Genomic DNA, 15722 nt, shown 5'->3' on the forward strand with positions numbered 1-15722 from the left:
TGGTGATCACAATATAAAATACAGATGACATATTATAGAATTGTACACCCCAATCTTATTAACCGATGTCACCCCAACAAATTTAATAAATAGAATTTTTTTATAAAAAGCCTTGGCTGGTGTGGCTCAGTGGATTGAGTGCTGGCCTGCAAACCAAAAGGTCACCGGTTCAATTCCCAGTCAGGGCACAAGTATTGATTGCAGGCCAGGTCCCCAGTTGGGGGCGTACAAGAGACAATTGGTCAATTGTGTCTAGCACACTGATGTTTCTCTCCTCTCTCTACCTCCCTCCTCTCTCTAATAGTAAATAAATAAAGTCTTTAAAAAAGAAAAAAGGAACAGATACATGAAGTTATCTAGGAGTAAAGGGGCACTGTGCCTGCAACTTATGGTCAAAAGCTACAGAAGGTCAGAAAGATAAAGGAAATGTGGTCAACGTTAACATTCTGGGAAATCTAGAGAAAACTACATGGGGATTATTCATATTATTTCACATCTTTTTCTGTCTGAAACTGTTCCAAAATAAAAAGTTAAATTAATTCGTATAGATTCAGGGCGGAGCACAAGTAGGTTTGCAGCTGTGAGTAAGCAGAAGTTTATTCTTATTACTTACAAATTAGCGCACTGTCTTCCACACAGACAGCTGCACACCTCCTTGTGCCCCACCCCGTACATGCACAGTTGACCCCGGAGCAGGGGTTTGAAACGTGCAGGGGCAGCTGTGCATGGAATTTTAAAAGTTTGTGGCTGTGGGTTTCCTATCTGAGGACTCAGCCAACTACTGATTGAAACCGGTATTTTCACATTCCAATCCGCAGTTGCAAAGGACCAACTGTAGTTACGTTTCTGGGGAGTCCAACTTTATACCTGGACTTATGGCTGTGTGGGGGTCTGAGCCCCCAACCTCCCGTGTTGTTCAAGGGTCAAATGTACACAAGTTCCAGATGTATGAATTAATTGTGTATATATGTGTATATATATTTATCATCCTGTTGGTAGTCATTTGATCAAGAACTCCCAGAGCCCTGACCAGTGCAGCTCGGTTGGTTGGGCCTCATCCTGAAAAACAAAAGGTTGCCAGTTCAGGGCACATGCCTGGGTCACGGGTTTGGTCGGGGACTGTATGAGAAGCCACCAGTGGATGTTTCTGTCCCTCTTCTTCCCTCCCTTTCCCTGTCTCTAAAAGTAAATAAAAAACATTTTAAAAACTTGCACAAACTGGCCATTCTGTTACAGTGATATGTAAATCTTTGGGAGGGGAACTGATAACCATATAATTTAAAACCTGCGCTAAGTACTGAGGCTGGTGCAGCAATTACTTCTGTTCAAGCACTTCTGATTTCCCCGGACTGTGCCACGCAATCATTTCCTATAAAGACATTTTAAATGCTGCAAGGAAATATCCACTTATCAAAATATTGCCTTAAATTTGTGGGCCACCAAACATCTTAATAAAATAATTCTGTACATTATTTTGATGACATTTATTATTTTTTATGCCCCCAAGATTTGTTCTATGATGTTGAGATTTGACTTTAGCCTTGGACAAATAAATCCTGGTTTTAAAATGAAGCCCATACAGCCAAAATGTTCATTCCGTGACCCTCAAATATTAACATTATCCCCATTTTGCGGAAGACAGCCCTGGGGCACAGGGGCACAGAGCCAGACCACGGCTGGCCTGGGATTCAAGGGCCTGTGGCCAAACCCGAGTCCCATACCCCTAGGGGAAGGAATGGCCTGTCAGTGGGGTATGCTATGCTCCTCATCCATCGGGCCCCGGGCTCTCTCCACCCATTTCCCCTCCCCTCTCTTTCGGTGCAACTGCTCCTCAAGGAGCCCCCAACTCCAGACCCTCAGCACCTGCTGCATTAACTCTCCTTAGGAGAGCCCGAGAACACCCTTCTGAAGACGACCTATTTCCCATTCAGAACCTTTCAGCACCAGTGTCTCCCTGACAAGCATTTTATAACAGAAGAGCTCACATTGTAAAAGAAGTATAAAGTGTTATCTCACATATCTCTAATGTTCCTCCCATATGCATCTCACCTAGAAAACAGTTTAAATAAATAATATAATTAATAAGCAGTCTTATCCAATTTACATATAAAATAATATTCACACCTGTACAAGAAAGTGGGGGCTGGTCAGGAGTAGGAAGCAGGCAACAGATCAAGTCAACGGATGTACATAGAGTATTAGATATCGGCCCTGACTGGTGTTGCTCAGTGGGGTGGGCGTCGTCCCACAGACCGAAAGGTTGCGGTTCGATTCTGAGTCTGGGCACTTGCCTGGGTGGTGGGCCAGGTCCCCAGTAGGAGGCGTGAAAGAGGCAACCTTTTGATGTTTCTCTTGCAAATCAATGTTTTTTCTCCCTCCCCCCTCTAAAAATAAATAAACAAAATCTTTAAAAAAGTAAATAATATTAGATATTGTGGTATCTAAGGAGCCAAGTTTACCACCTCAAGATGTCACAAGAAAAACATGAAGGAAACTGAAGGAAAAATACAAATTAAATGGATCTGCAGAGCACAGAAAAGCAAAGAAAGATAAAGACTACAACGATCACCATCTCCAAAACTGTAAAGAGACCAGCCATTAAAAGGGTCTGACTATAGCCCTGACCAGTGAGGCTCAGCTGGTTAGAGCATCGTCTGGTAACTGAAAAGTCACAGTTTTGATACCCAGTTAGCACACATGCCTAGGATGTAGGTTCACTGCAGACTGGCATGCATAGGACAGGCAATCAATCCATGTCTCTCTCTCACATTAATGTTTCCCCCCCTTTCTTCTCCTCTCTCTAAAAATCAGTAAACATGTCCACGGGTGAGGATTACAAACAAAAAAGGAGGTCCGACTCTACTCCAGGCAGAAGCAGCAGTGAAAAGTGCCTCCTAAGTGCAAGGGGTGGAAACGCCACAGAAAAGAATGAATACGGAGATGTTACTCAATATCCGTCTTTTACTGTGTAGGTGTACATGCCATTTCTTTGTGCAACTTTCAGTAGAAGGGGAGCTGCATCACTGCGGCTGGAATGATGGCTCTGCCACCTTTTAGAGAGCTGACTCTAGGCCCCTCAGTCTCAGCTTCCCTGCGGGTACCACAGATTGTAATCGCAGATGGGCCTGTGTTCAGCGTGGGAGACGGCGGTGCGCGGTGTGATGCAGGGCCCCAGAACACTGCAGGTGCCTACGGGGCTGTTTTCAAAAGCACTGATGTTTAAATATCCATGCTGGCAACATTCAACAAAAGTCTGTGAATCACTATCCCAGGTCGTGTGTTACACTTTAATAAAGTATTTTGTGGGGGGACCAAATGGTAATGGAAAAATAATAAAGATTATATATTTTCTAAAAAAGAAGTACTTTGCAGTGCAGCTTTTCTGCAGTACTGGTCTTTGCCTGGCTTGCTGTAGGCTTCCCTAAGTGGTAGCGAGGGCAGTGCTCCAGGGAGCACAGCTGGGCTCCAGTCCTGTTCCCACCGCTCATCAGCGTGTGGCCAGGGGCAAGGCCACGGTCTCCCTGAGCCTGTGCTCCTCACCAGTGGGGGGGGGGGTGCTGGACGGTCCCCCTTCCGGCTTTGAGGGCTACAGAGAACCCATGCCGGGACCTTCATGGGACCTTGTATAAGAATCTCAGGGAGGAACATTCAACTCACCCCCAGGAGGTGTGTGTTATAAAATCCAATTGATTTTAGTGACTATGATATATTCTTTTTTGGAATTCATGGAGAAGAGTGTAGTTCCAAACATCAGAAATCTCTACAGCCAACAAATTTAGACTTGGAAATTGATCAGCTTTTCATACCCCCCCTCATTCTTACTTCTTTTGTTTTTCTTCATTATCATTCGACCCATCTATTTCTTTCTCTTCCTTTTCTTATTCTCACCCAAGGACATTTTATTCATGCTATTACACCTGCAACCCAGGTATGTACCCTGACTGGGAATTGAACTCCCAACCTTTCAATGTACTGGATGACGCTCCAACCAACTGAGCCACACCACCCAGGGCAGTACCTATGTCTTTAATAGTCAATTTACTAAAGTAGTTCTAAATGACTGGCACTGATTTTTAACTTAGAGCAAGCAACCAATTTATAAAATGTTTTATAAAATGAACAATAAGAAGATATCTGGGCACTTGGTCCCCAGAGCTTGGTTTGTTAACCAAACTACGTCGCTATCCAAACTGCTGAAGAAGAGGGCCAGTTGGCCGCTCCCACCCTCTTCCACACCAAAAACAAGCGTGAGCCTTCTTCCAATGCAACTGATTTCAACAAGGAAAAACAGTCTACAAGTTCAAAAGAGGGCAAATGTTACTAGATAATCACTCATTCCTCTGAAAGAGGGTAATGTGGTGAAGTTCCTGGGGCCACCACCAAAAGTTACTTCACTCCTCTGGAGTGTAATTGTGGAAGAACAACTTAAACCACAGCCACCTGCTCACTTACACAACTGTTTATTTGGGAAGGTACATTTCCAGGTCCACTTTGTAAAATTGGAACAAATCTACCCACCTTCCACTCCAGCTGAAACTACACCAGGATTTCTGAACTGGGAAACAAAGGTCAGCAACCCTTCTCCCAAGAGGAGGAGGAGCTAGTTTTATCAGACATTTGTGTAAAGTCACAAAGGTGGAATGTGAAGATATAGACTTTGGCCTCACAACAAGTTCAAATCTATGCACTGTCAATTACCAGCAGTGTGACCTTGAACAAGATGACTGACCTCTACAAGTCTGTCTGCACAGCAGTGAAATGGGAATAAAAAGTATCTACTTCCTAGCAGGTCAGAAATAATGAAAATAATGTTTCAGTAGCAATGCATTGCCAAGTGCTTTCCAAAGAACTTGGCAACGCATTGCGACCAGAACAGCAAACGAGAGCACCCACTTTACCAAACATTTGCCAGCATGCAAAAGTCTTATTAAGACAAACTCTTTGTTAATGTGGTGGCCAAAAAGTGATTCTCATCTCTATTAGCATTTGATTACCTGGGAGACTGAACACAGTTTCAAGTGTTTGGAAGTCATTTGCTATTTCTTTTCTTGTGAACCTTTTGTTTATATTTTATGTTTACTTTCTACAAGTAGGGCGAACACTTAGGACCTTGTTTCTCCTCTGAAGATTTCTGAAATGCTGTAACAGCTCGGAGCATGAGTTCATTTCCTGTCCTGAGGACTCCAGGTAACTAGAGGTATCACCCCTTATTACTTCCACAAAAGCTCTTGAAAAGGCCATGTTTAGGAAAACATTTTTATAACTGTCAAACTTTGAAGTGTATTTCTAAACCAAATGCTCATTTTCCCATGAAAATCTCTGGGCTATGCACAGGATGAAAAGGAAAAATTTAAAATTCTGAAATTATTACCTCCAACACCAAACTCTCAGAACGAAGCTGCGTGGCACAGAGGACACAGCCCGGCCCCACGCCCCTCCCGTTCTCTTCACTTCCAAATGCCAAGGTTTTGGAAACTGAATTTATTTCATTGTTCCCTAAGTCCACTCTAGCTTGAGAAAAGATAATAAAACAGGGGACATATAAAAACCTCCTCCAAAAATACATTACTACCCACTTTGGGGCAGTTTACTACATGCTTTTAAGCAGTCGGTCCTCCCTTTCCCACCCAGATTACTTACCACGTCCCAGTATCTGCCACTGACTGCACTCAAGTTGTATTTTGATTCCCATCTCCAACCACCTTCAAAGTCAGCCAGCTCCAGACAATAGAAAGAGGAAAAATTTCCCAAGTATGTCATATCTTTCAACCAATGCACGAGTGTTTCGTTATTTAACGTGTAGCCAAGCGATTCCCACCATTTTCAGATTTCTAACAGGAGTGCAAAGAAGGGGCCTGTAGTCCCCCCTACAGCAAACAAAATTTCAAGACCCCCCCCACGCCAACCTGGTTTTACCGAGAATCGCAAAGCCATCCAGCTACCCAGGGCATCCCCACTTCAATTTCTAATAACTCCACCTCTGCATTTTTCTACACCCTCACCTTCCGCTCTTGGGCTACTCTGAACAACTAGGGGAGCACCTACTGTCAAGCATCCTCACCAACGAAGGAAGAAGACTTCCTTCTTTCCGAAGTTCTCAGTCTCCTCTCCTTCCTATCGTTTCCTCCGTTCACCTTCCATGCTACCCTACTGCCCCTACAAACTCCACTCCAGCTTCCTAAATATACTTTCCAAAGCCTGTGGCTCCTCCCTCCCTCCTCTGCCACAGCCATTCATTCTCCTTAAATGGTTGTCTGCAGTCTGGGTTTTAAACATCTTCCAGGTTATGGGAAGACAGGAAGTGTAATGTGGAAGGTATACGGGTAGGGAGCAGGCTGCTCGCCACTGCGGGCGTCTGGTCTGGCGTTCTGGCTGAGAAGCGAGGGATGGTTTACACCGAGAACCATTCCAATGAGCAGCGTGCCTCGGCACTGGATGGGGAAGCCCTAAGCTAGTATCTCTGCCTCCCTATCTTTATCACCACTACTTGCCTGAAATACTTCTCTCTGTGGGTACCAATAACTTCCCCATTAGTGAATTCCCAAAGCCTCTCTTGACCTCTCCCATCTTCTTGTCCCCTCTGTGGCATCTGTCACTGAGGACACCCCTCCCCTTTGCTTTCCCTCCAGCTCCCATGCTGCTACAGTACCTAAGGTCTCCACCCGTCTTGGCAAGTGCTCCTTTCCACCCTCCTTCAGTGACTTCCTTCTCTACTCTGAGCATCCTCTCCCCTTCTTCTCTTGTTGCCTGTCATCACCAGTTGCTGCAGTTGCAACTATTCCCTCAATATCCCCTCAAACCAATGAGTCTCCAATGAAATTTAGCAGGTTCTCCAAGTGAGAGCCTCTCACAGACCATGTGGGTGCTGACACTGCCAAAAGAGTCAAGAGCATCTGTCCAGCACTGGGTAGGCAAAGACGGCAGGCCAGGGCCCTGCCTGCAAGAAGTCATTCCCCCAGGTCACTGGGGCTCAGACCCCAGTTCACTGGGACAAACAGCCACTTTCCACCTACAGTATTGCCCTCCCTGCACAAATTCAACCAAGCACCCCAGTCTCTCCCATCCTTTCCATTTGGATACAGAGGCCGTTTTCATCTCACTCCTGAACTCTTGTGAGTCTTGTAACTCTTCTAGCTCCTTCTTGGTCCTCTCCCTCCAAACCCTATTACCTTTCTAAGCATATATGAGTCACATCACTTCCCAGCATAATTTTCAATGGTTTCTGTTGCTTCTTGACTAAGACTCGATTCCTGCACTGGCATTCAAGGTCTGGCTCCTTATCCTTCCAGGGAAACAGGATGGCCTGCATTAACCCCTAATAACCCTGAACTTGTTCCCTCCCTCCCAGCCTCTGCTCTCCCCGTGCTGGCTCCAGCCTCACTGTTCACCCAAAACACCTCTGCACTCTTTATGTGTTTTATAACTAACAAGAATTGTTTTTTAGCCCTGGCTGGTGTAGCTCAGTGGATTGAGTGCAGGCTGTGAACCAAAGGGTCGACGGTTCGATTCCCAGTCAGGGTACATGCCTGGGTTGCAGGCCCCGGTCCCTGGGTTGGGGGCCACGTGAGCGGCAACCATACACTGTCTCTCTCCCTCCCTTTCCCTGTCTACAAATAAATAAAATCTTTAAAAAAAAAGAATTATTTTTTAACATATTTTTAAATTTTTTTCTAGTAAAGTTGACATTCAATTTTATTTTATATTAGTTTTCAGTGCATAGCACAGTGGTAAGACAAATCAATAAGAATTACTTTGAATTAAAGAATGAGTGAGTTTTGGGACAAGTTGAAACAACTTCCTCTACCTGCTTTCCTTGATTTGGCTGGTCCCAAACAATCTCTATTCTCTCTATCCTCAAAATTCTTCTCTAGACTCTTTATGGACTCAACATAGACAGTGGTTTGTGCTAACATTACTTCCTCCTCACTTTTTTTCAAGACTTTTGAGGATTTTTCTAGACAATCATGCCATTTTCTTAAAGATTTTATTTATTTATTTTTAGGCAAAGGAAGGGAGGGAGAAAAAGAGGAAGAAAAACATCACTGTGAGGTTGCGTTTTGTGCACCCGCTACTGGGGACCTGGCCTGCAACCCAGGCATGTGCCCTGTCTGGGAATCTAACCTGTGACCCTTTGTTTCACAGGCCAGTGCTCAATCCAATGAGCCACATAGGCCAGGGCTCCTAACTCATTTTTTAAAGTTGGGTCTAATGCATCCCGTCTCCCACAGTCCTTTAGCCATTGACCATGATGGGTTCTCAATAAACATCACCTTAGGTTGAGGAGTTACACCTCAAAGATGCCAATCTGAAGTTCCCCAACTTAGCAAGTAAAAGTTGGTTCTAAGTTAGAATATAAGTAGGATCTTTGTATTATAGATTTTTCTGATGAGTTAATTATTTAAATTCCTTCTTATGCACAATTTTTTGGTTAAGTTTGCACATCGCTGTAAAGGCTGGGATACCCTGTTAAAGGTTAGCGTGCGTGCGTGCTAGCCTACTTTCTCAAGAATCCATAGAAGTAAAATCAATGAAGGCTGAGACCAACCTCTAACTTTCTAAAATTATAACCGAGCGAGCAGATATTCCCTGCCAGGTCCGCCCATCCAAATAAAAAAGACTGACAGGATCTGAGTCCCTCCACAGGGTTTGTCACCAGTTGTCACCCCAGCAATCCAAGTGCCAAAACTTCAGCAAAGCAGGCTGGGCCCTCGCAAAAGCTTGTTCCATGTGGAAAGCCCTCATTAAACCATGGGTTATATTTAGAAAAAAATGGAACAGAAGTTATATTTAGGTGAAATGGCTTAAAAGAATTTTTACCAAAAGCAGCCTGATCTTCCAACAGAAAAGGTTTGACTTAGCTTTTACATACAACTCCTAAAAACAGACAACTGCTTTAAACTAACACAAAGATTTCCCCTTGGATTCTTTGTTTAGAAAGAAATCAGGAGCTCCCAGCATATCCTCAATACTACCCACAGAAAGAAGCGGGATAGGAAGGACTTAAAAAGAAACACAGGGCTGGCGAACAAAACCATTTCATACAGAAACCTGAGTTGAGATGGCTTGAGAAAGGTGTGAGCAAAGTGGTGCTTGAGCTGCGCGAGAGAAGCTCTTAAATTTATAAACTGGACACAAAGACTATAAATTTCCTGAGCAATCGACCTAGAAGTGGTTTGCTTTGCCAAAATGTCATTAGCACTCTCATTGTAGTCACAGACAAACTATCCTCCATCACTTTGTAGCTAGCTCACCGAACCACAGTCAACATTTTCTTTCTGGCTCTTATTAGTCAAAGTATTTTTGACATCCACTTTCTTCTGTGCTGACTTACATTTTCCTAACAAAATTCTAGTCAACAGTGCCTAGGTGGTTTAGTAAACTTATGAAGCCTTTTCAGGAATGCATGTTTCATTTCAGGATGACCACTTGAAGAAGGAAAAGATGGTTTGTGACAGTTATTCCTCTCTTCCCAGGCCACAGGGTCCCCAGGGCTCCAGAAGGGAACGAATCACAGCTCCGAGGCTTAGTGCACCGCCCCACCCCCCCAGGGTTAAGGGGACATGTTCTCTAAAGAGCCTCAGGAAGAGGACACTTCCCAGCCTCCCAGCCAAACCATAGTGGAGGGCAAAGGTAATGCCTGGGGAGGAGATGGCCGGACAACAGGACTGCCCAGCCCCCAGTCATCCCAGCAGGAGTTATGCCAGTGGTAAGGGTGTTGCAGCTCTGCTGCTTGTTATTCCCAGGGTCAATTAACACCCTGAAAACACTCCAGCTAATCCCCACTTTTGCTTCTGGCTTGGTATTTCCAGAAAGTGTTAGAGCAACAGAGAACTGAAGTCACCCAATTTTATACCAGTCACAGGCCTTAGAGCGACAAAGCCTAAAGCTGTGACATTTAGAGATGAAACAAACACAGACCTAGACACCAAAAGAGAGACCATATTTTCCAGGCACTCCCCTCTCCCCCTTCAGCCACCTCCCTCCCCTTCTTCCACCCCACAGCATACATCCATTTTAAGAGAATGGGACCCAAACAGAGGGCCTATAGTTTGCCTACAGTAAGAATCTTATTAGTTACATTAATATCATCACCCAGAGGAAAGCATCACCTCAACCCTATATAGTCCAGACAAGTGCTTAAGGGTTTCCTCACTTGCTTTCGCTGCAGCCCATGATGCCTAAGGATAGGGTCAAAGAGCAGGTTCTATTGAGCTGACTGAATTGCAGAAAATGTCCCCATACATCAACGAACTTTGTAAGTAGGCAGGACTAACACAGTGATAGGCATTTAAAGAGCACAGAAACAATGGGGGAATTGAACTTCTGCAAAGACAAATCACCAGGGAGACAGAACGTAGGTATGAGAGTGGGCCAGGACATACTAAGTCCCTTATGAAGCGTCGACACAGAGAGGGTGAGTGTCCTTGGAGGCCTGAAAGAGGGTTGGCGACATGGGCCAGAGCAGGGAACAGCTGCAGAGGTGAGCAGGCATGCACAGGGGAAAGGCTGGCTTCCCTAAGGAGGGCTCTGAAAATCCCACAGGGGCCTGGATTTAGTAATCAGGCATCCTCCTCAGTATCACCAAGAATGGAAGTTTTTAGGCAAAAGAACAGGTAAGGTGGTAGAAAGAAGGAAGAGTGGTAGAAGGTGGTAGAAGGCAGGAGAGGACTGACACAAACAGAGTGTCTGTCCCACTGGATTTCTTCCCTGGGCAGCCACAGTTGTCAGAGTCACCATTCAAAGAGAAAGACTCCAAATGCCCTAATGAGAAATGGGTAGGTTGGAGGAAGAGCCCGCTGGAGGGAAATAATCAGTCATATTTGGGACTTGTCTAGTTGACTTTACCTGCACCAGGCCCTGGATCAGTGCTCCCCCACAGAGGTTAGTGCCTCCAGACTCCCCTTTCCAGACATCTAGTGGGAAACGGGAAAACGAGACTCTGGTAGCATAACCTCCTTACACACAAGATCGCAGGAACTCTACCAAAACTTTCAGAACTGAGCTACATCTGGGACACATGAGAGAATCAGTGCAAACCTAAACAAAGTTGCTACAGCTTGTATCGCTCAATTTTTCCTCGCATATGAACAAGAAAGAGTAACAACCAGAGATGCCCATATCCAAATTATATTCAGGACTTCTGGGACGCTCCAAAGCAGGGCCAAAGTCACAGGTCTTCCCTGCTTGACCGGTGAGGGCTGTGTGGTCCCACTGCCATTTCAGTTGGTCGGAGCCCCCCACCTCCGCTCCCACATCTCAATTGGCCAGTAGAGCGCACCACTGAATCCACCGCAGAGGTGTCCGCTCTCCACCCACCGCGACGGCAGGGATCGTCCCTGTAGCACTCGGCCTATCTCAAGCAGCCCTTTAATTCTGATTATTATTTAAAGACAACTTGAACATAAAATGAGTTTGTCTGGCCCTGGTCCTAAAGCGCCAACACCTCCCGCCCCCCGAATGAATAAAGAACTGGCGGGCACTGGGGAGGCTGGGCGGGAAGCAGAGAACCACTACCGTACGCGGCGCCCAAGGGGCAGCACGCAAGAAACGTAGTAGATACACGTTCACTGGACCCTAGCACCTGGGCAGAGGCGCCCTGGGTGGGTGGCTCCGGGGACACAAAGCAGCCTAGTCAGCCCAGCGATTTGGCGGGCGGGAGTTCCGAGGTAGCGAGGGGGAGAAGGAATCCGCCCTCATTTGCACGGCGTCTGGGGCCGGGTCAATTTGCTTAATCACGGCTCTAAATGCCAGCGCGCAGCACACAATGCGCGCCCATTAACAGGTTTAAAGTGTCGCAGCGCTCGCTTTAAATGAGAAAAGTCGGCAACAAAGCGGGGGAAGAAGCCAAGTTCCTCAACTTCAAGAATGCTGCGCGGGTTGCCCTCGAGTTTAAAATTTCGAGCTCCACAGAAAAGTTGAGGCCACCGTGCGAGGGTTGATGGTGGGGAGAGGGGTGTGTGAATAAACCGGCCACGAACACTGCGTTTCTTAGAAACCAACTCGCAGCGGCCTTGTGAAACTGAGGGGGAGGGGGGCCAACGTCGCCAACCCAGCTCCCAGGGACCATCGCCCAACTGCCAGGGAAAGCTGACCCACTTCCAGGAATGAAAACGAGACCCACCCAACACCCCAACCCCAAAGCCGGCGGAATTCCAAGTTTCTCCTTAGTGGGAGCAAATTATTTTGGAAGTCAAGGAAAACCCCAGAGGAGCATTCCCAAGCCTCTCCCCAGAAAAAGGGGGAAATTTAAAAGAATTTTACTTTCATTCAGGCACTGGCAAGCGCAGCGCAAGCGCAGCCTAACGTTCAGCCACCGAGGAGTCGTTCAACTCCGCAAAGAAGTTCTGCCCCGGATCCTCCCGGGACGAACCCATCCCCCACCCCGTCGCCTAGCCGGGGGCTCATCCCGCCGGCCGGGCCTCCCACTGGCCCCGGCGCCGCAGAACAAGCGCTCACCGTGCGAGCTCCTCCGGGAGACAGGGGTCCACTGGGGAGATAAGGGCTGCTCAGGTCCGGGATCATCAGGAACGGGTATCCAGGGTACGGGGGGCCCTTAAAGAACGCGCCGTCCTGGGGCCTTCTCACTGTGGGCAAGACCAAGGCGGGGTAAGGCCAGGCCCCCACGACAACCCCGCGGCAGGGGCCCCTGGACGGGGACAGGGGACCTGAGCGCCCCCAGGCGCGCCCCAGGACGGCTGCTGCTTAGAGGGGCGGAGAGCAGGGGCACGGCTAAGCGAGCTCCGAGAACCGGGAACTGCCGGAACGGAGGCTCGGGGCACCGCGAGGCCCGGGAATGGGGACTGCCTGGGCCAGCACCTACCTTCGGCAAAATAGTCCCGCGGCTTCGGGAACGCGTCCCGAGAGGGCTGCGGGCGCCTCTCCGCCTGCAGAGGAGACACAAAGACGAGGGAGGGTGAGCGAGAGCCGAGCCGGGTCCTTGGGGTCGGCCGCCGGAACCACCTTACCTCCGAGTCCGAGCTGCTGCTCTGGTTCTCAGACTCGTTGACCAGGGACGACTTGACCTCGTCCAGGTCCCGCTGCGCCGAGGCGCTGTCGCTGCTCGGCTCCTGCTCCTCGCCTCCTTCGTCCTGGAAGGGGATCAGCTCGTCGTTCGCACCGAGGTCGTCCCCTCCGCCGGCCGTCCCGGCACCCGAGCCGCCACCGCCGCCGCCGAGCTGGGGCATGGTGCGGCTGCGGGCCGGGGCCGCCGCTCACGGAGCCCCGCGCCCGGCCCGGCCCGGCCCAGCGCCCCTCCCTCCCGCTAGCCCTCCTGCTCCGCTCGCCGCCGCAGCGGCCGCAGCAACAAAGTTTGACAGGGCGTGGTCCGGCGGGAAGCGGGGCCGGCGCGGCCGGGCCGAGCGGGGGCGGCTCCGCTCGGGCCCCTCCGGCAGCGCCGAGCCCAGGGCTCCCCAACTCGCCGCCGCCGCCTGCTTCGCCGGGGCGTCCCAGCGCTTGGCCCGCCGGGGAGGGGCGAGCAGGGCAGGAAGGAGGGCCCGCCGGGCTGGGCAGGGGGGCCAGAGGGAGGAGCCCGGCTGCAAGCTGACACCCGCGCGGCGCGCGGAACCCCGCCAGCTCCGGCGCGCACACATTCACTGGCATTCACACTCGCACACCGCTGGCTCACACCTTCCGGGGGCTGCGCCTCCCCGCTGCGCGCCCCGCCCTCACCCCCAGACTCGCCCTGGTCTCCCTCCTTGGCGCCCCACCTTTGCACCCCCAGCAACCCTCCCCCACAGGCCCTAGAACCGCTGGAGTCCCGCCCCTACCCCTAGGCAGCCCCTAACTTTCTTCCAAATAACCCCCAGAACTCCGCACAGATTCCACACCCCCTCCCACCGTAGCGGCACGCTGGCGGGCGGCACTGCCCCCCTGTGGGAAAGCTTGGGACACACAAACCCGCCGGCGACACTCAACTGCTTGGAGTTCTGAGCCCAGGATACCAGCCCGCCTGGTCACCCTCGATGATGCACAGAGCAGAGGGTGAGGAAATTTTATGGCACTCCGGAATGTACAAGACGGCCTTCCACTCCTCTTTCCTGTGGGGTTTCAACGTACACCCTGCCCCGGTACAGGTTTCTCACCTCGTTCAGGTGTCCAGAGTCACCTGAACCCGAAAACCACTTTCACCCCATCCTTCAGCACTAGGTCCTTAATGAAGTAACGCACGGTCTTAGCTTCAGAAAAGATTCGGATTTGGTTCTCTGAAAGCAAAATTCTCTGCCAGTGATCTCTGAAGCCATTCACAAAGCTGCCTTGGTAGCCAATGCGCATGTGAAAAATGCCCAGCCAGCCTCATACTTAAAAAAAAAATGCCTGCTACAACATTAAAATAACACCCCTCTTCAGCCAGTATGGGAAAGTGAAAAGTGGGTCTTGTGTCATCCATAGTGGGGAACTATATAGGTGGAAACATAAATTTTAAAAGCAGACTGGAAGGCAGTAGGGGAATATGTGAAACTATTTTAAACACAAGTGGCAGAGGAGTTTTCTACAGCGATCCTCCCACATATGGACAAAGTCACACATACAAAAAAGTTCGTAGCAGCAGGGAGGTCTGTAAAATGAATTCTGGGGCTTTCTTACTACTCCACAGTATGAGGCCCCTGCACACATGGATCCCGGAATGATTTTGGAAAGACCCTTTAAGGAAAGACAGCATATATGGCACTCACTCTTCCATTATTATTTTTAATTACATACATACATTTGTTTCTGTATAGAAAAACAATCTGAGAAGATGCATACCAACTCAGTGTCCATCTTTCTGGGAAAAGGACAGGTCAGAGGAGCACTTTTGTTTTCCATTTCCTCCTATTGTACAATAAGCAGATATGCCTTACCTAGTTTTTTACACAGCACATGAATGCAGTTTTAGAAAACTTTTTCAAGCAATATAAATGCATCTCAAGTAGCATCTTAAGCAAGAAGTAAAATTTCCTTTTCCCCTCCTCCTACTTCTCCCTCCAGTTGATCTCCCCTCCTGTTACTAGTTTTGTATACATCCTTTCAGACATTTTTTCTATGCAGTTATCTACACATGTAAACACATACACATACATTTGAATTTACTTTCACATAAAGAGAATTAATTATACTGTTCATATTATTGTGTAATATTTCACTTTTATAAATTTTCATAAAGCAAGCATTAGCTGGCCTCAGTGAGCCTCCAGCTCTGACACCACTTGCTAAGTGGCCTCAAGCCCAGCACTAGCAGCAGCCTAGGTTCACAACTTGGCTTTGCCTGGGACCTCCAATCCCAGCACGAGTAGCAGCCATCTGTGATTGCTCTATATAGCACAGGCAGTGACCCCAGGCAAAACACAGGTTGGGACTGACCTTGGCCAACATCACCCAGGAAACACCAGGGCCTGTATACCTGGTGACAGCTGCAGACCACATCAGAGCAAACACCCCCACTGCCCCTGCACAGCTGATCCTCCTCCACAGAGATGGAGGTTGATGGTCAGTGGTCACAGCCAGTCCTTGCAGTTGACTGGCCTGAGTAAATCCCTCCCACTGATCTGCCAACAGAAACCAAGGCTCAACTACAAGAGGAGGGTGAACTCAGCCCACAGGAAGATGCACCTTAAATACCCAGGTTGGATGATAGGGGAAGCTGTGCCACTGGACCCTATAGGACACCTACTACATTAAGCCATACTATAAAGAGAGAGAGAGAGAGAGAGAGAGAGAGAGAGAGAGTCATAGCAGCTCTACCT

The 15722-nt window shown here is 48.5% G+C and overlaps 1 protein-coding gene across 2 annotated transcripts in view; it reads right to left on the reverse strand.

Annotated features, from left to right (window-relative positions):
- Positions 1 to 13464, reverse strand: part of TCF7L1 (transcription factor 7 like 1) — a 150342-nt gene extending 136878 nt beyond the window's left edge. Inside the window, exons 1-3 of one of the 2 annotated variants that reach the window (XM_053664506.1) lie at positions 12966 to 13464; positions 12821 to 12884; positions 12457 to 12584 (exon numbers count right to left, since the gene is read on the reverse strand). In XM_053664506.1, the coding sequence (XP_053520481.1) occupies positions 12457 to 12584; positions 12821 to 12884; positions 12966 to 13184 (411 nt within the window). In that variant the 5' untranslated portion in view covers positions 13185 to 13464. The remainder of the gene's footprint in view (positions 1 to 12456; positions 12585 to 12820; positions 12885 to 12965) is intronic. The other variant, XM_037159718.2, reaches the window with a different exon arrangement.
- Positions 13465 to 15722: the final 2258 nt, after the last annotated feature.

Source organism: Artibeus jamaicensis, unplaced genomic scaffold, assembly GCF_021234435.1.
Source record: "Artibeus jamaicensis isolate MK-2021 breed Jamaican fruit bat unplaced genomic scaffold, CSHL_Jam_final contig_384, whole genome shotgun sequence".
Taxonomy (NCBI): Eukaryota; Metazoa; Chordata; class Mammalia; order Chiroptera; family Phyllostomidae; genus Artibeus; species Artibeus jamaicensis.